Source organism: Pseudopodoces humilis, chromosome 11, assembly GCF_049639895.1.
Source record: "Pseudopodoces humilis isolate 2021_Gansu_Grassland_sample_001 chromosome 11, ASM4963989v1, whole genome shotgun sequence".
Taxonomy (NCBI): domain Eukaryota; kingdom Metazoa; phylum Chordata; class Aves; order Passeriformes; family Paridae; genus Pseudopodoces; species Pseudopodoces humilis.
In genome coordinates, this window is record NC_142210.1 from 19,554,168 (window position 1) to 19,576,845 (window position 22,678).

The 22,678-nt window shown below is 36.1% G+C and overlaps 1 protein-coding gene across 9 annotated transcripts in view; it reads right to left on the bottom strand.

Moving 5' to 3' along the window:
- NAALADL2 (N-acetylated alpha-linked acidic dipeptidase like 2) overlaps positions 1–22,678 on the bottom strand; it is a 427,779-nt gene that overhangs the window by 71,001 nt on the left and 334,100 nt on the right. For all 9 annotated transcript variants that reach the window (XM_088061038.1, XM_088061039.1, XM_088061034.1 and 6 more), the window contains 2 exons: positions 19,697–19,902; positions 18,068–18,187 (listed from right to left, as the gene is read on the bottom strand). In XM_088061038.1, coding sequence (XP_087917164.1) covers positions 18,068–18,187; positions 19,697–19,902 — 326 coding nt within the window. The remainder of the gene's footprint in view (positions 1–18,067; positions 18,188–19,696; positions 19,903–22,678) is intronic.

The following is a 22,678-nucleotide window of genomic DNA, read 5'->3' on the forward strand; positions in this document are numbered from 1 at the left end:
AAAGGTAATAATAACCTCTCTTGTATCTCCTACAGTCTCTCCCACTCAAACCCACTGTACAGAACAGAATTAAAGCCATGGTTATGATTTTATGCATATATCTCTGTACAAGATCCAGGAATTATAAGGCATTTAAGGACCACCCAGTGTTCTGAACTGCAGCACAGATCAAACTCTCATCTCATACTGCCCACCACAGTTGGCCAAGTTTCATAAATGATGAGTAACCTGTTCTTCCTTTAATGTTCAAAGGCTCACTGAATGATGTGAAATTGTGAAATACCGCTTTTGACACTTAATTCTGAATATCCACCAATCCCAATTTCTACCAGCCTACCAGGAGCTGGAGAGATGTCCTCCTACAGCAACCATGAAATTTAGTTTTTCTTATGCATGAAAGTTTATATATGAAATGTTAACAGCTTTGGTTAAGAGGACTATAAAATACGGTGGTTTGGGGGTTTTTATCACCATCCTTGACGGTATAGGATTAATATTTTTATGACAGCAATGTTCAATTCAATAGCACAGCATTCTAAGAGTTTAACTGCTTTATTCCACTTGCACTGTTCTGACCCACAAGCCCAACAATAAATATTTAACCCAGCACCAATATAGGAGAATGCTTTACACGCAAGATGCTGCACTCTTCCGATCTGTTTTTCTTGTCATGCAGACTCCACAACACCAGCATTCTTCAACTCCTTGGTAACAACTGCAAAGTTCATATGGTGTGTTTTGCATTCATTAAACAAAAGAAATGTTTCCCCAGATTAATGGACTTAAATGTTCTATAATTAATAAAAATAATAAACTTAATTTTAAAAAAAACTTTAAAAATACATCTAGAATAAACTATTAGCAACGCACAACAAACTCCCTGTTGCAGAGTAGCAAAACTACATTTCTTTAGCTGGTTGGCCTTAGAGGAAAAACATAGACTGCCTCTATTTAGAGCACTCAGCTGCTCAGGCTGGGCTCCACTGTGTCAGTCAAGCCCTTCCTTCAGGCTGGAGGCAAACCAAGCCACTGGTGAGCCAGGAACCGAGGAGTGCTTTGTGGCACTGTAAGGATTTACACACTATCCATAATTGAATAATCTTCTTTCTCTGGAGCTCCTTTTGGGTTTTAGCACCATCTTACAGGGTTATGTTACAAATTCGAGAAAATGAAGAGTACCATATGGCCAATCAAATACATTTAATTTGAGTTAATGTCCTAAAATAGCTCTGACACCTGAAATATAATCAAGTGGTATTTCTTTGCAGATCTTATTAGTTAGTTCTGGTTACTACTTTTCTTTACTTGACTCCAGCTTCACTTAAAACATTACCACCTTTTGAAAATGGATTAAGATATCTAAGGAGCTTTCACAGAGCAAGTAAAGAATGAACAGTTATTCTTACAGTTTGTCAGTGATCCCAGCTTCAGCAACAAGGAATCTTATTCTTCATGAATAATCTATTTCTGAGCTGAGTCACCACCTGTGTCAGGGACTGGTGCAATTAAGGACCTGAGGTATAAGAGACCATCCAGATGAAGTGAAATTGTCTAAAGAATGAGCTACAGGATTTATTTAATTCATTACAGACCTTGTAAAAATGTAGAAAGCAAGAGATTAGCATCTTTATTACTGTAAATATGTAAATCAACAACAACAGGTAGTGAAGTCCAGAGAAGCTGCACAGCAAAGGACTCACAGGTCTGTGTCTCTCATCTGTAAACATCTGCCACACTCAGATCATTAGAGGCAGAAGGCTTGATGGTTCTTAGAAAAATATTAATAGATGACTGCCAAATACCCAATATGGAGTTCCTAGGAACTGCATTAATTCCATGGCAAGCATACTTCTCTGTTTTCTCCCAGCTGACTATCAGGTTTGGCTATAAACATCCTGTTCTGCTCTGTCTTTATTGATTGATTATACATATTGCTATTAAAGCAATTCAGCTCTTCACAAAATTATTAAGGAGATTTAATATGATTGACCTCAAAGTGCTTTTCCACTGAAAGCAGCTGAAGGTAAGCAAGGTACAGAATATTTCTGTCTTGCCCAACACCATAGAGCAAAACAACTACATAAAAATTAAATGCACAGCATTTCCCCAATTTTGAGCCTTATTAAACTGACATGATTCAAGTATATGCACAAAAATAATTCTAAATTATATTCACTCATTCTTTCTCTGTGTAAGAAAAGAAAATCTAAATGTACTGCTGATAATTAATATGCTATAGATGGAGAGTAGTTGTGGTTTAAATAGCCTGAATGTTACACACCACTAATGTGATGTATTTGCCTATTTATACAATGCAATCATTTGATTACCTGATTAAAACTACACCAAGAAATCTTATGAGGCAGAGTGACTAAACCTTGCTGCATTTAATTAATGCTATATTAAGATTAAAATAATTAAAAAAATAATAAAATGCTGGTTCCTTAGTTTCTTAGCAATTTTTCCTCCTGCTTATACATATTTTCATTTAAACATGTATGAAGCCTGACTGAAAATATCTAAAATCTTAACATTATTTAATGACCTTTAAGGGCAACATGAAGACTCTGGTGAAATTCTGCAGCACTGCAAAATCAGCCACAGAAAAGAGAAATTTAAATCTCAGAATCTGCCCCTAGTTGGGGTTCCTCAGGACTACCACAGTAAAGTGAGAGATGTTCCTTGCACACACATGTATTCCATTGAAGGGAACTGGTCACCAGGGGAAAACAACTCCCTCAAGAATTGTGTTTATTGAAAGTCATCAGGGACAAGGAATTCAGCATCATCTGAATCCCTCTGATCCTCTTGGACAGGTGATTCTCAAACAGATCACTACAACCCCAGGGATCACCATCAGGCACTTCAAATTTCCCCACCACCAAAGTACTCTGTGTTTTCGTGCACAAAAGCCACAGCTGCAAATTCCAAGAGCAAATAGTTTTTTTAGGCTGTGCAGGAAGGTAGAACTGCATTTTCATAGGAAAAAAACCTCCCTTTTAGATAAACCTCATGGCTTTAAAATAATTGTTCTCTCTAAAAGCCTGCAGGTGTTCTCCATGACAGAGAAGGCCTTTTTCAGCTAGAGGGGAAGAAGAAACTGAAAATGGTAACAAACACAATATTTCAAAAGGTCAGGTCAAACCAAGATTAGCCAAGACCCAGTTCTGACATTGTATTCAGAACTCTACTGAACCAAAGAAACATCAGTTTACCTAAGTGACACAAGCTGCCAAAAATAAAACTACAGTTCTACCTTTCAAAATCGCATGAAGAAATTTTTGCATTTCAATGGTGACTTCCTAAAAAAAAAAATGCTTAATTACAATACCAGTGGTTATAAAACAAAGCATGGAAAAATATCTATGCTTGGAACAAAATATTTAAATATATTGTAATATGTTGTACTCCTTTGCAAACTGGAGTTATTTTTTATTTAGTTTACAACTAGAAAGCATAAGACAAACTTAATCCTGTAATTCTTGTTCAAGGCTTTTGTTTCTGTTAAGCAGTATTTGCATACTTTTAAACATTTTTCTTATTTAAAAAAACCAAAACATGACTGTTAGTCTTTATAATAAATGGTACCTCACAGGACTAAATCACATTTTAGATGCAAAATTTACATCAAACTGGTAGGAAATATAAAAGTAACATAGTAAAAATTATATAGTGTAAATTTAATTTTCTATCCTGCACTTTTTCTACATTTAGCTTTATCTACTGACAGTCTTTCTCTGATTACTGATGCTTGGTACATGATTCTGAATTACATTTATCCTTCCTATACCCAAACTGAGGTCCCATGCCTCACTGAGTCAGATGTACCTGTTGCAAACATTCAGAACAAACTGCTAGGAATTATAATGACTTTTTTAAGGAAGGTAAAAATCAAGCAGGTATGTTCCCATTTGATAAGAAAATTTCAGAGCAATCAAATAATTAAAGCTAAAATTACATGGCATGAATTATGTAAGTGACGAGACTGCAATGGGAATGACATCAGCAGTTCCAAGTACCTCAGTACCTTAAAAATATGGAGTTATAAAGTTTAAAAAAAATAATTGAGCAACTGTTGCACACACCTTTGGTAGCTGTGTTTCTCCAAAGCATCCACTTACCCCAGAAAACACTGCATTAGAACTTCTTCCATATTTTTTCATCAGCACAGGTAAAAGCAAACTCTCCAACACTTTGGGTAAAGTGACTTAAAAGACTGAACTTCCATGACAACAGGCTCAGCCTCACTGTTCAGTGAGATACATTTATTGATGGTAAATTCCAGGAAACTGCTTAAAATCGTATTCCATTACAGTGGACAACTCAGAAAATTCTATAGTAAGAGGGAACTTGTCCCCACACCCAACACTCAAAACTTTGGATGCTTTTTTCCTTTAGAGCTTATGCTTTTGATCTAGTTTTGAATATAAATGAATTTGAGCATACAAAGGTTGCTTTTGTAATTGAAGAATGCAGTCAATCTGTTATTTGATAATGTTAAAAAGTAGAATTCTCCTGGACTTAATGGTGCTCAAGCTTTTTCTTGCTTTTATTCAGTAGCAGGAACACTGCTCAGTGTTACTTGTCACATATATACTGAGATACTGTGAAACCTAGGTGCAATAAAATGCAAATTAATTTGGTTTTGTATGAAACACTAATAATCTGGGACTTAATAAGAACTGCATGATTTCCCAAATGTTTTGTGCCGTGGTTTGTTGCTAATATAAAAGCACTGCTTAAGTGGGTAAAAGGATTTGACAACAAGGCCTCATTTTCAAAAGGTTGGTATTTTGTACTCTAAGCCGTGGCTTGTAAAGCATTTTAAATGCCTGAAGGCATTCTCATTCTGTAATATGTAGAGTCAGAAAGACTGTGAACCCATTTGGGTGTAGTCTAACTGTGTGATGATCAGGTTCTGCTGTGTTACTCATTTTTGGGACTCATCATTCAAACAATCCAAATGGATATTAAACAATCCATGCCAGTGAGGTTACAGTCCTGCTTCTCCATACCCCACAGGATCAAAAAGAAGATACTACTGATCACTCTGAAGGGGGCAGATATGTACATTCACTCTATTCTTTGAAGATTTCTGTTTCAGGACCTCCTAAATGTCCCCAACAGGTCAGTCATGGGGAAGCTGGATGTCACGTGAATATGCAGCATCATTTTGCTCACATATGTCATATATGTCTCCAATACATCAGCACAAAGAGAAAAAATTGGGAGAGAAAGCTTCCACTATATACTTTCCAGTAAAAGTGAATTAAGTCTCACCTGGTAAAGCAAACCATGAAAGTGAATTTATAGGGTTTTTAATGTCCAACACTACCCCCTCAGGATGCACAGCACACACCTGCAGGAGCCGTGGCTCTCACTCAGGGAACCAAATGGCTCAAACCACCCCACAACTCCAGCCCTCTTTTGGAAGACAAAACAAACTCAAACCACACCACACACAGAGCAAAACAGGTTTGTATGGTAGCAGCCAGTGCTAGAAATTTGGCCCATAGTTGGGTGTAAGGTACTACAGCTTGTAACTGCTCTAACTTACACTTCCCCCTGTACCAGCATTCCCGTGTCACGCTTTCTGAGCTACAAAGGACTCAGGATCTGTGGCACTTCTACCAGAAATGTTTGCTAGCACTACTGCCCAAACAACACCACTTGCCAATGTGCAAATCAGCTCAGCAAACATCCCCATAAGCTTCATCCTACAGCTGACCCAGAAAAGCAGAGGCATCAGCTCTGCAGAGCTCAGCTGTGCTGAGATCTTCAATCTGCTGTTTATGAACACAACGTAAACTCACCTGTTTCACTAGGGAAAAATAAAGGAAAATAATTTATCCTTGTCCTACAAGTGAACATGTTACATGCCTCATACTTCCTGTTCCTCCAGACACATTCCCAATATCCAGTACTGTATCAGCTCTTTTAAGGGATCTGAGAATCCTATGGAATCATCCTGCACACAGAGGTAGGACAGACCCCAACACCACATTATCCAGGTAAGAGGGGACCCAGATATAAACAACCATGGATTGCCAGTGCAACAGTCAGGTTTTTTCATGTGGGGGAGAAACTTGCCATCAAAACCTCTGACTTTATTACTATAATCAAAGACCAAATTTTGTGATAGACACAAAGGAAGAAACTTTTTTCTGGCACAGAACGGCCAAAATCTTCTTTGGAAGAGCCCTCTAAAAGAGTAAACTATAGCAAATGTTCCCTCATGGCACAGGCCTGGAACAAGGCCAAGCAGATTTACTGCTGACAAAGCTTTACCTTGCCCTGAAACCTGCAGTCTGACACTGAAACTTTGTAATGGCAACTATACATGGACAAATCACCCCCTCCAAGCCACACACAAAACCTGGTCTTCAGTCTTTGAAATGGAAAGTCACTCCCACCACTCCATACAGACCATCAAAGTCAATAAACCACCATCATATTTTTCATGTAAAAATCCTCTTCTGGACTTCAATGGGAATTGAGCAAATGGTATAATAACAGGATTTGCACTTAAGATATCAAGTATCTGTAGAAATTGAATTTTTCAGGAAGATAATCACAAAGCAGATTTATTAAAGTGTGTCAGCACCACAAATGCAGGTCCCCAGGCTCCACTGCAAGATAAATTAAATGATCCAAAAGATGTCAAATGATTTTATTTTTATAGCAGTGAGGTACTGTAAAACTCTTTTCCTGACTGGATTCTTCCAACTTTTATCTGCTTAAACCATAAGAAAGCGTCCTTGGTATTGCCTCTGTACAGGAAAACAACGACAGTGAGGAAAGGAGAAGGGAAAAACCGAGAGAAGACAAAGCCATTTGGTCAAATGACTTTTTATTTCTGGTTTCCATAGAAGTTCACATGAACTTGGTTTCAAGAACTACGAAATATTAGGGCCTGGGAGAAGAACTTCAACTACTTGAATAAAATGTGTTTTTAACCAGGATCTGGTTTAACATTCTGTTTTAACATGAATCTGATCTAATCCAAGGAACTTTGAAGTGATTTTCAACAAAACACACAATAGCCAGCTATTACCCAAAACTCATCATGCACCTAAATTATGTGTTTCTTTGTGCTCTGAAAATAAAGATTATTATCTGAGATAGTTCCAAAACCTAAGTATAGCATTGAACAGGGATATTGTAATTTCCATGTACTGTCAAGTACCAGAAAACTAAAAACACATTTAAATTTTATTAAGAAAATGTGGGGTTTTATTAATAATGTTATGAGGATATGCCATTGCTTTTTCACAGTAAGCAAGCAAATCACAGAAAGGCTGATAATGTATTTTATTTAAGAACTGATTAGCAGAGTTCTATAATACAGACAACTGGTAGCTTCTAACTACTGCACAATATAATCTAAGAAAAATATCTATAGCATTATATTTCAGGTTTCATCCTCCAAATTTCGATCTTTAAAAGTTAATTATGATGCAATAAAATTGAACTTTCTGAAACAATGCACACACAGTCTGTAAGGAAGAAATGTTTGCACTGCACAAACTGAGAAAACAAATTGACAAATCCGGTAAAATGCATTCTAAAGCTATTTACTCTGGTAAGAAAGACTAATGAATTCTACATATATATATTTCTGAGAATACTAAATAATACGGCATCTACATGAATTTTCAAGGGTGCAGATTCTAGTCAGCAGTGTGGAAAAAATTTACTTCACAAGCCAATATATTTTAATGGACTAAAGCTATTGAATCCCATAAACATGAGCTCGTTTTTTCCTCAATATTAAATCTTTCTCTGTGCACTCCACCTGCCACAGTTTGTATCTCTGGCCTCGCTGCTGAAATTGTGTATGCAAATAATTGTATGGATAGGAATAGTTTCCCTAAGCTCACAACTTTTATTCATAGGTACAAAATCAAGTGTGTATTTGCACAAACACACACACACACACTTTCAAATTAAAAACAGCCTGGAAGCTCCAGACCATGATTTTCATTGTCCTGCTTGTTTCATTGTCCATGGTATTTATATTAGAAATCACGTGCAAGTACTCAGATGTATTTAATAACATTATTTCTGCCACAACTGAGAGTTGTGCATGTGAAGCCAAATTTATATTTGTCTACTGTATCCTTTTCTCCAAAAAAGGGAATATTCTTATACTGAGATCAGTTGTTTTCACGTGAGCTGCAAGTTTCAATCCAATAAATAATGAAGGTGTTGACTAGCACTGAATTTAGTGCTTTTCCCTGAAAAATGTTGGTAGAAAAAAACTCCATTCCAAGCTGGCTCTCCATTGACATGTAACACCTCTGAAAATTTATCAGTTTGTGTAAACTGGAAACCCATGATTAATAATTGTCCTAAACCACTGATTTTATAGTGGTTTCCAGGGTATTGCTGAAGATGTTACATAGAAGTCTGTGCTTCTATCTTTACAAAATAAACATGGAATTCCTTCAAATGCTTAAAAATTGTTTTCATGACACAGAGATGTGATCTGTGGAAAAAAATCGGACTGGCATTCATTACCCTCCTTCTAAATCTCGTTTAAATTAATTATCACTTCCTTTATTCTTGAGTTATTATCAATATTAATCCATCTACAGTTACAGAGGTCATTGCAATTCTCCTTTGTAATGTTGATTTAATGTTATCTCTCTTTTAGCTTCTGGAACACCCTTGCCCACCACATTTCAGAGCCCATAGCTTATTTTAGCAAAGTTACCCTGGATATAATTTTGGACACCCCGGGCTCTGTTGCCTTATGGCATCTTGAGACTTCACAGCACAATTAATTCAAGCTTTTTCCTCATTTCCCTGTCAGGATGCCACAGGTTCTTAATAACTTCCATCTACAGATTTTGTGCATACTTAAAAATTTAATATTTACGTTGCAAAACAGAGAAAATTACCTATATTGTCTTCTCCAATTTTTATTATATCCTATTAGTTAATCTGAAAAATGTCAGTTATATGGTAAAAACTAATCCAAAATCCACTTCCCTTGCTTATCTGAGACACATCAGTTAATTTCAAACACCAAATTTCATATTAACTATGAGGAAGATGTAGCAATCCTCTCAAGCTGATATTCAGTGCACAAAGTGTGTAATTTTCTTTTATGTATAATGATAGCTTTTGTCCAAAATGTAAAAAGGTGACTGCAAAGAATAAAGATCACCCATGGAAGAAAGGGAAAACAAACATTGCTGTTTAACAGTGTTGACTTCAATAAATGATAAAAATAATTCCAAATTATTGTGGTAGATGCACTGTGATAGAAGTCAAGCACAGATAATCTAAGTTTTATAATCTTGTGGACTGGAAGCTGAAATACATCAGAGAAACTTATTTTACAGTAGAGAGAGGAGTTGGATCAAATGATTGCTTGTAAATTTTGTTTTTGTGTCATCAAAGGTGCTTTACATACTCATTTGTATGTACATTCCACCTCATCACACCTCCTGTTTGGCATCCATGAAACAAAATTCTCATTTCCTTTATTTAAAAAAACAACAACAAAACCAACCAAAAACCTAAACAAACCCAAACCAAGCAAAATGCATGTTTGTTTCACTTATAACAATGATCCATTAATTTACAGGGAGAAAAAGATTTGATGGGATTTTTTTTTTTTTTTTTTTTGCCCCTCCCCAAATCTCCAGAGCCCCAAAGAAATATTTACTCCAACATAATCAATTCCAAAGCACCCTGGATTCTGAGCATTCTGAGCATTCAGTTCCATTTCAGCTGCACAGGCAACTGTTTCACAAGTTTACTTGAACATATTTTGTAAATAAGATTTGTGATACTTTTGTGGAGTTTGGAGTTAATTACACGTTTTGATTGACAGCTGCAAGTAACTACTGCTAATTGTTTCAAATAACAATCTAATCAGTACACAAAGCTTGATAAGCAGGCCAAATGCAATGGACAAAAGGCATGAAATAAAATACAGCATACAAGAGAACTTTTTTAAAAGTAATGAATTTAAAATCAAATATGATTTGTAATTAGCATGAAAGACAGAAATTAAAAAAAATCGTTCTGCTACAGAGTTGATGTGCTCTACCTACCATGTCAGCCTATACCATAGAACATTATGTTCTCTTTTCTTCATAAGTTATTATTTGCTAGACTATAGATTTATGTTTCAGAGTTAAAATGACCTTAAACATCATTCCCTTCATCCTCATCCCAACTTGAAACAAAAACCCAAAGTATTTCTGTTTTAATTTATGTTGCCCAGTAGCCTAAATTCCAACTTTTCTACTGAATTTCAGCCTCAATTTTTCATTTTTTTTTTAATAAAAGCATGATATAGAAACTTGCTAAATTTACAGGATTTAAAAAAACTATACTGGTCACTTGTCCATTTTATGAGAGAAACTTTAAAACTAAAAGCTAACTAAATAAAAGCTTTTGAGTATTACTGAGATTTCAGATATTAATTAAATAATTATCAGTAGTTGAAAATGTGAATGAACTAAGAGTAACTTTTCCACAAATATTTGGACATATTTATGGATTTCAAATTGCAGAATTAGTGGGTAATTTTGAACCTTTTAGTTAGCCAGAACTGCAGAAACTGAAATCTTTTCCTTGCCTGTCACAGACACTGGTAATGTGTGAAACATCAGGAAGAGCACCTACATCTCTAACCTCACAAACCCACGAGCTGCTCATTAATCTTAATACTAAATATTGTTTTCCTCTTCCATTTGGACACAGATCACAACAGTTTCCTAGGAGTGCTCAAAAGCCTATGGAAAAAAATCAATAGCAATAAATTAGAACAGCATGTGCAGCTTTTTGAAAACATAACAATGAAAATTAAGTGATCATTCTTCTGTTAAAATAAAAAAATGAAGATGTTAAAACTGAGAGGAAGCCATTTTTTAGGGGATGTTTGTTTTTAGAAGTCTCCCTTCTATTGCTGAATTACCTGTTGAAGGTAGAACATGGAGCCTTTTTTCAAGTAATTATACAATAATTATCTAATCAAGACAAGGATGAGGTGTTACAAAGCAGAGAATTCAGCAGCTCTGCTAAACCTCCTTGGAAAGAAAACTTAAAGCATTTGAAGTGTTAAAATAGAAGGCAACAAAACAGGTTTTGAAATCTGTATCAATGCTCTGTCAGGAGACAAAGGTTGGAGCTGTGTGACCTTTAGCTGCCGAAATAAAGCTTTTTGCAGAACCTCCAAGAAAACTATTTCTTGCATTTTGGCTTTTCCTGACATCTGAGATTATCTGCTGTAAAATGTTCTCTGTTCTATCCAGTGAAGTTCCATTCTGTGTGCACTTCAAGACAGGAGTAATACTGTGGAATTGTGGCTCTGATTCAATAAATATAAATGAACCTCAACTACATTACTAATTAAAATATCAAGAATAATTTGGAAAATACAGGTATTTTTCACATGTATTCAATTGGCTTGAAATTGCTTTTGAAATTTCACATTCCCTGTTTATGGTGCCCCAAAAATCTCCCCTCTAGATCTATTTAGTCTTTATTTCACGCTAGAAAAGACACCATCACCAGAATCTGCTGGTGATAAACAGATGAAGAATGAACAAACCAGGCAAACCTGAGAACAGCTCAAGTTTATATTTGTGATTATTCAAACTGTCACAGTTTTAAATGGATTTGGAATGATTTTCCTCATACCTGGTTTCAAAGAATTCATCAAAGGAATTCTATCTTTTTGCCAATAAATACACCTAAGTTAAAATTTTAGGATTTTTTTTTTTCCTTTTGATGACTGACATTATCCAGGTCAGGTGTTTGGGGCTTTTTTTTTTTTCCCCTTCCCAAATTTGAGTATTTCCTATATAGATATACCTAAACAAGAGACACAGAAGTTCAATGAACAGCCTTAAAGCAATCAAGCTTTTGTTTTCACATATAAGAACTGTTACTGCCACAACACTGAAATTAAAGGGGGGAAAATTTATGCAACAAAAAGATGCCAATCACCATAATTTTGAGTTGATTTCTAAACCTGAAGCTTAGAGGACATGTCAGAGTCCTCCAAGCATGACAAGGGTCCAAGCTGAAAAAGAACTTCCAGCCTCAAAATCAACTCAGCATGAGCAGGAATTCCAGACTCTTGACTGCACCACTGGGGCTCAGGTCAACATTTTCACCTCAGTTACTGGCTTACTGTTCCACAGAGGTACTTTTAATCTTCCTGGGAAAAACAGCTTTAAACTACACAAACCAGAACAAAAAACCCCAAAGAAACAACAAAAAACTCTCCTCCAAACCAAAACCTCCCCCCAAAACCCACACACCTTCCCAGGTTTCTACAGATCTGCAGTTCTTCCCAACTCCTCTGACTTCTGTGACCTGCTCAGTGCACTATGAAATAGCTCACGATTTTACAACATAAAAGAGAGGTGCATCATTTAAAAATAAACATCCTCATGCTTGTCCAAAGAACAATCAATCCCAGCTGCAAGGCAGGCTGAGACAGAGGGTGTCAAAGAGCACCTGAAACCTTCTCCTTCCGAGGATATGAGGTTCAGCAGGCTCAGAAAGGCCATACTGATACTTTTGGCAAGGTTAAATATATATGGCATTACTGAAAATAGGTTACCCTTTTATTTATAACAAACAAATGCTCTGCTTTTCACTACCCAGTCGCTTTTTTATTTTTTTTTTCCAACAAGAATGTGCAAACTAAGAGTAAATTTTGCTGCACAAGATTTTGATTCTTTTTCTGGGGCATGCAGAACTAAAGCCCGTGGCTGCAGCTGTTGTGGACCAAACACCATTACACAGACTTAACTCTCATTTCAGTTTATTCTAATTTCTTATCAATTCTGATTTAAAGGTGCTTGCTTTCTTTCTGGTTATTTGGCCATACACTTAATTTCTGCACATGCATTTATTTCCCTGCTTGTGTAGTACAAGCATTTCATTTCATTCAGCAAACAGTTAATAATGATGAGAGAAACATCAAGAGAAACTTTTCAATGATTTCTGTTTATGTAGAAACTTTAAAATACGCAGAGCTCTCAATCTATCTTCTTTTGTAAGAACTAAAAGTTTACTTTTAAACTCTCTACATGAAAGGTTTTTCTATTGCTAAGAAAACATCTTTCTATTATCATGAAGAAGTCAGATCTGAAGGGAAATAATCAAGATGAAATTAAACAAAGGAATATTTAGACAGAAGTGGAGTTAGTTTTTCTAATACTCTAGTCTGGCTAAAGTGTCTGGAAGGGAAAAACAAATCCATTACATGGTACAGCTCATTATATGAGACAGTATTAACCAGACTGTCCAACAAAAACCTTGAACCCCATTTTTGCAGCAGGAAATGAATTACTTCCCTACTCCAGTACTACACTTAAAGGTAATGAAATGTTCAGTTTAACTCAGTTGCATTCACAATGGCTGTCAAAGTAGACATTTACATTTCAGAACAAGAAAACCTTTCTGAAAATATACATCATTTATGCCTCTATTAGAAACCTATGTAAATACAGGGAAGGACATGGAAGCAGAAAGCTTGAGTCATCAGGAACAGAGGAATTGTACCAGGTCTCCAACAATTGGGAAAACTGGTTCATTATTACATTATGTCTTGCTAACAAACACTTTTCTCCATGTTTAACAGCAATAGTATTTTCATAGCATCAAAATATATGAGCAGGTTAAATTACTCACTGTCTGAATCAGTATTTATGTATTAAAATCATTCAATTTGGAAGAAGAGAGAAAAAAAATATTTAACAGCAGAAAAAGCAGCCTTTTATCAAAGAAAGAAAAGTGCTTAGAAGATGCAAAAAACCCCTCCTGCAAATCAAATTCACCATTAAATGAAACTTTTCACATTGGAGAAGCAGCATCTTAATTAATTTAATAGAGCTGGCAACGAAGTATTGCCAATTACATTAACAGCATCATTCTAACATAGTTAGGAATTCCTGAGATAGAAGTTCAGAGCATAAACTTCTGATTCTCAAGAGATTTGCTTTTGTACTCAATGCAAATATAAAAAGTAACACCAGCAATCAGATCTAACACTAGAAGTGATAATAGGTAAAGAATGAAAGCTCATGGGGAAGCAACAGTCTTCTGTTATAAGGCACAGAACAAGCAATTCAAATAATCATGGGTTTTTTTCTTGTTTACAGCTACTGATATGTGACACCAGGAAATCCACTATTAATGCTGACAGTATCAAAAAAATGACAAACACACAGAAGCTGGAAGAATCAATGCTGACATTAATGTAAGATATTTTTTTTTTTAAATCAAGAAATAATGATAGCAACATCTATGCAGAAGTTTATCTCTGGTTTTACTTCATAAAGAAAAAAAGAGCTTTCTGTCAATAACGCCACCTTTAAATGTAGAGATGTTTTATGCCTTTTACTCCATTAGTGGAAACAAATACTGATAAATAGCATGGAACAATACTTGGCACAGTCATTTTTAATGATCAACTCGTTCATCAATAGCTTTAAATCACTCTTTTCCTCGGGAGGCAGGAGCAGTAAGTCTTGTTGGGCTCAGCAGTAACAGCAGACCTGCAGTCTGATGGTCACACAATCAGTTAAAAGACAACAGCAATAAATTTATGTTTCATAATAACTTTTTTTTCTTTGTGACATGTCCATTACAGAAAAAATCATTAATGGCCTTATTTACAGAGAACGAGTCTCAGCCTCGAACAAACCCAATTTACCAATGACACTCTGCCAACAAATGGTGATTCACCAACTGAGCAAGAGAATTAACCATCATTTTCTGTACAAAATAACAGTAGACAAAAATATAACTTGGCAGTACTTCCCTCTTGTTAATGTGGACACTAATTAGTTATATAAAAAAGATTTGAATTAAATATGTCAAGGTCTCAGAACTGTTTGAGTTCCTCTTTGCTTAATTAATCCAAATATTTAAACTAGCTTCTTCGTGTAATTTGGTGTTTCAACCAGAATCCCACAGACAGGCATATAAAATTATTATTTGCAGACTGCTTATGTAGCTCCCTTTTGAAACCTGCAACTAATATGAAGATATAATCCCTTTATAAAAAACATTCTTTAAGAAGCGTGGTCTCTGTTAATTAGCCAAGCACTTATTCTATTCTCTGATTTCCAGACCTCACGTAGCAGACAAGTTATTAACTTCCCTGATTCCTCTTTTCATTGTTGAGTTCAGAATATTCATACAAACGACATTTCAGCTAAAACTTCTTCCCTACGTTTCCCAGAAATTAAGGGAAGAAAAAATATTGTGGAAACTGCAGTGATTAGCAACTATTCAAATTTTTATTTTTGGAAAAACAAACCGGCACAGAAAGCAAGCACTGCTGTATGCATTGGCCCATCTTAGTTTTTTATTTCCCCATAGTTCTCTTTAAATTATGTTCCTTGCAGCATCCACAGAGAGCTCTGCACTTAGTGTGATTATTACTTGAGTTCCTTTCATGGGACAAACTACAGTTTTTCATTGTTATCCCCAGAATCCTGACACTTATACTCTGTAGGCTTTTCTAACATTTATTAATTTTCCCTAGGAATGCATTCTCCCTCTCTTTCAGACAACTTCAGCACTACAGTGAGCACTGAACAAAACCCAAAAACTGGTGAGATTTCAGTCTCCCTTACCTCCAAACAATGCTACAACACTGTTTAGCAGCAGAAGGAAAAATAATACATGACAGTTTCTTTTGTTGTGGTCTAAAAATGGAATTGAATTATGATTTCAAGCATTGAATCCAAAGGCTCAGTGCAGGACCTTCCATGTATTCACAAATTATGGTAAACTTCTATCTAACTAAATAAGACAGGCTAATCTAACTTTCCTTCTAAAATGGACTGATATCATTAATTCAAAATGCCTGTTTCACCTCCTTTTCTGTTCCAACCTATATTCAGAGCTCACACAAATTAAAATTATTGTTTTCTCTCAGATTTTTTAAGCTTTTCTTTGCAACCTGCACCTGGTAGCAAGAATTTCATGTGAACAGACTCACAGTTTCTTCAAGAATGAGATGAGCTCCAAAAATTCACATTTCACCCCATTTGCACTGTCATAACTTACAGGTCATCTGTAATTACATTGTGTTCCTGGCTAGTACTGGAAGTAATATCAATATTCTTTATAAGCAGATCCTTCTTCCAGAGGAAATCTTCTGGACACATGGCAAATTGTGAGCACCCATGGGAACAAAGGGGGATCTGTGCTGGGCTGTTCCATCACTGTCAATACATTTGACATGAATTCAGAAATCTAGCCAGCATTTGGAAGCAATTATTCCTATAAATCTTTTTAATGTCACAAATTGTATGACAGTTATATTAATTACAAATAGTAATATCTTACAGAAGGGAAAGCCATACAGATAAAATGCTCACAACAGGCATTTTATCCTTTACTTTTTAAATGGGGCTTTAGGATAAACATGCAGAGGGGATGCACTCTCAAAATTAAAGAATCAGAAGTGAGATGGAAGGTGTTTACTGGGACTTAAAAAAACAACAAAATAACAAAACATTCTAGTCACGTTTTATTAATTAACAGGTGCAAGGCAAGGCTGCTAAAGGGGTTCTTTCCACACTGCTGAGAACAGAACTGCTATTACTAGAATTACAAAATACTATCTAACACCACAGAAATAAAGCAGAATTTGCTTCCTTTTCAAAACAGAGGGCATGAATGTAATGCTCATACTAATGTGGCATTTATTAGGATGAAAGAATTGAGACCTAATAAAGTGATAAATAGATAATAAAAAGACTGCTGCAAAGCTCCAGACAATTTAGTTTTCAGATCACTGCCATGGATTGTGTTGTGGAGTCAAAGCAATAAAGGGAGAAAAAAGCAAATAGCTCCAGGACCTAATAACTTACTCCCTTAAATGGCAAATATGTGTTTTAATGGAGATAGAACTACCAACACCAGTAGGTTAGCAAAAGGCTAGCAACTTTTCACAATGGCATTCTTGCAAATACAACAGCTAAAACTGATGATAGAATTTGAACTGACATATCCATAACACCTGGAGAGTCACATATATAACATTATAAATAACCTTCCAGAAGTGGAAGCTTTTTTTCTTTCTCTGAAACAATGTTGCATCACATTTTTCATAATACTTACACAGACTAAATCAGATTCTTTCCATAAGGAAATTAGCACTTAAACACTGAACAGGAGAAGTGGTTAAGACACTGCTAAGAAGCAATTTACTGATATCATTTTACTAACTTAGTTGAACAATTGCCAAGCCTGATCAGTTTTAAACTGCATTTAATCCAAGATGCAGCTTTAAGGAGTGTTTATTACCAAATGCTTCAGAGGCAAGTCAAAGAAACATCAGAATAAGTACTCATTTGGCAAACTTACAGAAAAAAAAAAAACATCTAAAAAGCATAATTTATGAAAGTGAAATTGAACTCCATTTCATGCATATCACTTCAAACTGTTTTTGTCATTTAGAATGTGCCTTACACTATTTTCCATTGATGTAAAGTATTGATAAATTCAGAAACCTCAGGTTTTATAATATGCAATAGGGTCATTAGTTTAAGGCCTCACACCCATGGAATATTCTGACTCCAGATGAGCTGCACAGGCATCACTGAGCACCCAACCTGACACACTCACTGCAGACAGAGTTTATTATGGCAGGAGGAACACTCTCCCTGTGTGTCATGTTACATCTGGGAAATATACAGGTTTAAATGCAAATTGAGAAACAGTCTGGAAAGACCTGATTAGGATGAGAAAAATGTGCTCTGTGCTGAACAACAACAAATATGTTACTTTAAAGCCACCAAAAGGTAAAAAAGCTGTAGGGCATGCAAGTATGGTCAGACTTTGTCTAACAAACAGCTGAAACAAGTTACGCCTTCCAACCTCTTAATATATTATTTTTTAAAATAAAATTTAACCTGCTCTAAAAAAGACAAACAAAACCCAACCAGCTAATGTGAGGTTAAAATTCTTCAACAAAATAACTACCTATTGCTGTCTAATGTCAAGTGATCTTTAGGAGGTCAGCCATGTAACCTCATAAACCACGTGTGAAACCAAACATTCTGTGTCTAACCTCTGCTGCCAGCTGCTGAAGAGAAGGGGATGCAACGGGATGTAAAGTTGAGTTGCCTGTGACTGGATTATGGAGGCTAATGTAGGCCACAACATTTCTCTGAAGAACGCTCCTGAAATCCTACAACACAAGCAGAAAAATGGTTAGTGCTATGAATCATTAGAATTAAGGCTGGTTTTGCTCTTTTGGTTGATTCCAGGGGAAAACTGCACCCTGCATTTCCATCCTCTGTGATTCCCCAAGTATTAGCTAACTACTGCTTCTTACAATATGCTCTTATGAACTTCAAAGGATATCTTAGTGCTATTTCTCTATACAGCAGAAGTTGTAATTCCATTTCACACATATTCTAAAGAAAATGCAAACAGGTCTGGGAGGAATTAAAAATTACTACACTTTTAAGGCCAAAAATGAAAACATTACACACACTGTGAAACAACATGATGGCCTTTTAAACTTATGCCTGACAGAAGACAAACTTCAAAAGCAATCATTATCAACAGTTAAATGGACTCAAATATTTAGAGACCAAATTCAGATTTGAATTGCATAACTTCCCCAGTGTTTTAATTTTATTATTTTTTAGACTATAAAAATAGCATGTACAAACTGTTTCAATTATTATCTCTTTTTTAAAAGGATCCCCTTTGCCTTCTCAGTAATGAGTTCCTCTTTGCATGAAGTGGCTCTTTATATTGAACAGAAGGGGTGTAACGCAATTACATCTGATGCAAAGCTGACTTGAAGTGGAACTAAACAAATTTTGCTTCCAGCCTGGATCTTTTCAATTTGATTTTTTCACCCCCTCTTGTTTCTGAAGAATAATCATGTTGGAAGTATGAAATTTCAATGAGGGCTGGCTGCTTCTTATGCACAGTAAAAAGCAATTAACTCTTTATTTCATCTACTGTTTTAATTCATTGAACCATTAGAGCTGGAAAAGCAGCCATGAAATTCTCTGTCTAAAGGAGTAGAAACTCCTTTAATTTATGACCTGAAGTCTACTTTAAGCATACATGATCATCAATACTTTTTGAGGTATTTTCTTTCCACTAGCTGATTCCCATTCTGCTGAAAGTAAGAGCCCAAGGAATTGTCTGTTTCAGGTTGTATCCAACTCCTGAGCACAAATCTGTGAGAAGTGAATCAGCACTAGCCATGGAGATACTGCAAGGTTTATTTAATTAATGTAAACCATTACCAAATCTCTTCTTTCTCTCTTGATTCACTTCTCCCCACACTAAGCCTATTGAAAAATTATTAAATATTAAACCCTCACGAAGGTGAAAAAGCTCTCTAATCTCTTCCCGTGCTGATGTCATTTTTTGAGGTTTTCCTCCCTCTGTCAAACCCTGGCAATGCCCTTTTACAACTCTGTGCTGAATTAGGGATGGAAATCAGCTCCCAGAGGTGCTGTTTGTGCAACCTCCACAGCCATGGCAACATCCTGTCACCTCGTTATCCCCAGGAATGGCCTCAATAGATGTTTTCCCTGGATTTGCTGTGCACAAACACAGACCTCAGAGACCAGTTCATGAGCCACCATTTCCACGTGGCAATTCCATACTGATTCCATGCTCTCAGCAGGGGGAATCCCTGTTGCAGCGAGCTGTCCCAAAGCAGTTTTACCTCAGCCCACTCGTAGGAGCCGATGTTCCCCAAGGCTGTTCCTCCCCAGGAGCAGAAGAGCACGGTCCTGTCAGGCCTCCAGCCCCTCTTCACCTTTGGCATCAGGGCTTGGAGCAGGGCTGTGATGACAGCAGTGCTGCTGGCCCAGCCTTGCCCACCATAACCCTTCAAACTGCTGTGATGGCTACCAACGATGACGTACCTGTCTGAAATGAGGAATTTAAAAAAAACAAACAAACAAACAAACAAAAACAAAAAAAAACCCTTTTTTTTTTTTTTTTTCTTTTTTGGATACTCAAGATTAAAAGAATTCCAAGCAACCCTAAAAATGAACCACATTAGTAGTTGTGTAATGTCATTAATGCAACACAAAGCTGTCAGCCAAAATGTAGATGATGACATGCAAGACAATCATACAACAATTATACATAAAACTGTGAGTACTACTTAAAAATGAACTAGTAAGTAAATATATGTAGAAAGTTTCCTAAATTAATCCCCATGCCCTTGCCTTCCTTGTTTGCTTACTGCTCTCCTTATAGATCTGATATAGACCATTTCTACAGCCAGGACTAGGTCATATAGACAATCATGCTCACAGTAGAGTGTTATGGAAAAAACACAAAATAATAAGCAGGAAATGATCTTCAATGCACATCTGCATCCAAAAAAAAAATAAAAAATAAAAATTAAAATGTGTGGCAGTACAATGGGAAACAAAGAAAAATAAATACACAAAGTATTAGTACTCCCTCACCTGGAAGACTGTGTTCAGTGCTCACCACCCTATCTCAAAAAAGACATGGCAGAAACGGGAGTGGAGCAGCTGGCAAGCAGATTAGAGATCAGCACTTAGCCTTCTGTGGAAGGAGACATTAAAACACCTGGACTGCAGGTTTAGAGAGGAGACATGACAGAGGGATAGAGATAATGAATGATACAGAAATGGAAAGTCACACCTAGAAGCTGTGTTAATGCTGGAAGAAAGCATTTTACAGAATGAAAACCAAGAAGTTTCAACCTGAAATAAAGAATGTGCCTATGGTTACTCACGAAAAAAACACCCCAAAAAACAAACAGAGAAACAAAACAAAACTAAATCTTCATCTCTCAAGGCATTATATATAACCCTAATACCACTCACAAGGGACAAAAAAATCCCTTATTTTACTTCAGAACCGATGATGTGTTATGAAATAACATGACTGACTGGTGTGACTGAGGCCTGTCAAGAAGTCGAAGCAGAGTTATTCTGGATGAGCTATTAAACTATCAGACCTTCTGTGTGAGATGAATTCACAGCCCTCTTTGATGGATTGCTTACTGGTTTTGCTCTGATATTTTGTAAAGTCACCTTCTAGCCCAGATCTAGACTTTTAAAGGTGTTCTTTCTCTATTTCAGGATACCAACAGACAACAGAACAGTTATCAACAGGGAAGAACAGCAATGCCAGACCCACAACAATCCCTCAGTGTCATTTAGATTCCAAAAAGTGCAAAAGTTTTCTTTTTCTTTCTTTAACCAAGTGAACTCACTCAATTGCTGCCAGTTGATCACAAGCAGCAACAGACAGTTGACCACATTTTCTTTGCTTATAAGATTAAAATATCTACTTGGCATGTTTTTCAGTGACTGCTGCCTGGAAACAATATTAATGAAACACTTTGATTATAAAAGCATTCTCTATTAAACTGGAGTTTTACCAGTATTGTTCAACAAAATATTTTAACATGTTGCTTAATAGGGAATCAAAAATGCTTTATAAAGAAAAGATCTGTTATGTATAATGCAATCTTTTCAATCAACTGCTTGGGGGGTGTGTAGGTATGGAAATGAGAATTTCTTTCTAAAAACAGATATCCAAAGTGTCAATCCAGACTTACATAATAATTTAATGTAACAAAATGAAATCTAAATCACATAATTTTGCAACTTGTGCGTTGCACCATGAAAGGCTTAATTATAGGTTGCACTGACAATGAAAAAACATAGGATCTTCAACTCATTTAATGACAGGAATTAGGAACAAAAATGAATGGTCTTACACGCCTCTAGGTCATTAAAGGAAGTGCCACTAACACAGGGGGCTCAGACAGGATCAATGCTTGCCTGTATAATAATTTGTTTAGCCTGTGAACAGACTATGTGAGAGGAGAGAAACTATTAAAATAATGCAGGATATTTTGATGGAGAAAGAGCCACAAGCATCCACTTACTGCTGGAGATGCCAGCTGAATGAGCAGGGGCAAAACGTAACAGCTGGTGCCTCCTTTGAAATTCTTCATCTGTGCACATCCCTCCCTCAAAGAGAGGCAAAACTCTAAAGCAAATGACTACAGGAAAAGCACAGGAAAAAGGATGGTCATGCTTGCAGAGGCAGCAGCTGTCCTTTCTCAGTATCACATGGCATAAAAAGAAAAAAGAGAAAGAACTAGAGATAAAGGAAAAAAAAATATCCATCAGATACCCTTGAATATGATTAGACAGGAAGTGTTCAGGTTAGTGATGGGCTGGATGACAGGGATTTATGATTAAAAAGAGCCTCTTTATCCTGTCTCTTCTTGTTATACATCCCATCTTCAACCACATCCAATAGAGCTATAAAATCAGTGTTATATTTTTTGGGTTTTAAAATGCTACCAACTATCATATTTCATCTACTTCTAAATATTTTAACATCTTAGTTACACTTCAGATGCTCGTTTTTACTCCTCAGATCAAATTCCAGCTAAGGTCACCATTACAGAGATGTGTTTGTCTGTATGTGTGTGTCAGGTGGTCTTCAAGCAAAAAATAAATATATTCCACATTTGGTGATGCTCTGCAGTCTTTCATTAAGCACTAAAGATAAATTTTGCCTCCTTTCTGCACTTCTGTGAACATAAAGGTGAATATTTCATGTGTATGAAACGAGCAAAACCCCATCAAAATGACAGAGAATCAATGCCATGGAAATATCAAGATTCAAAGCCGTTGAGAGG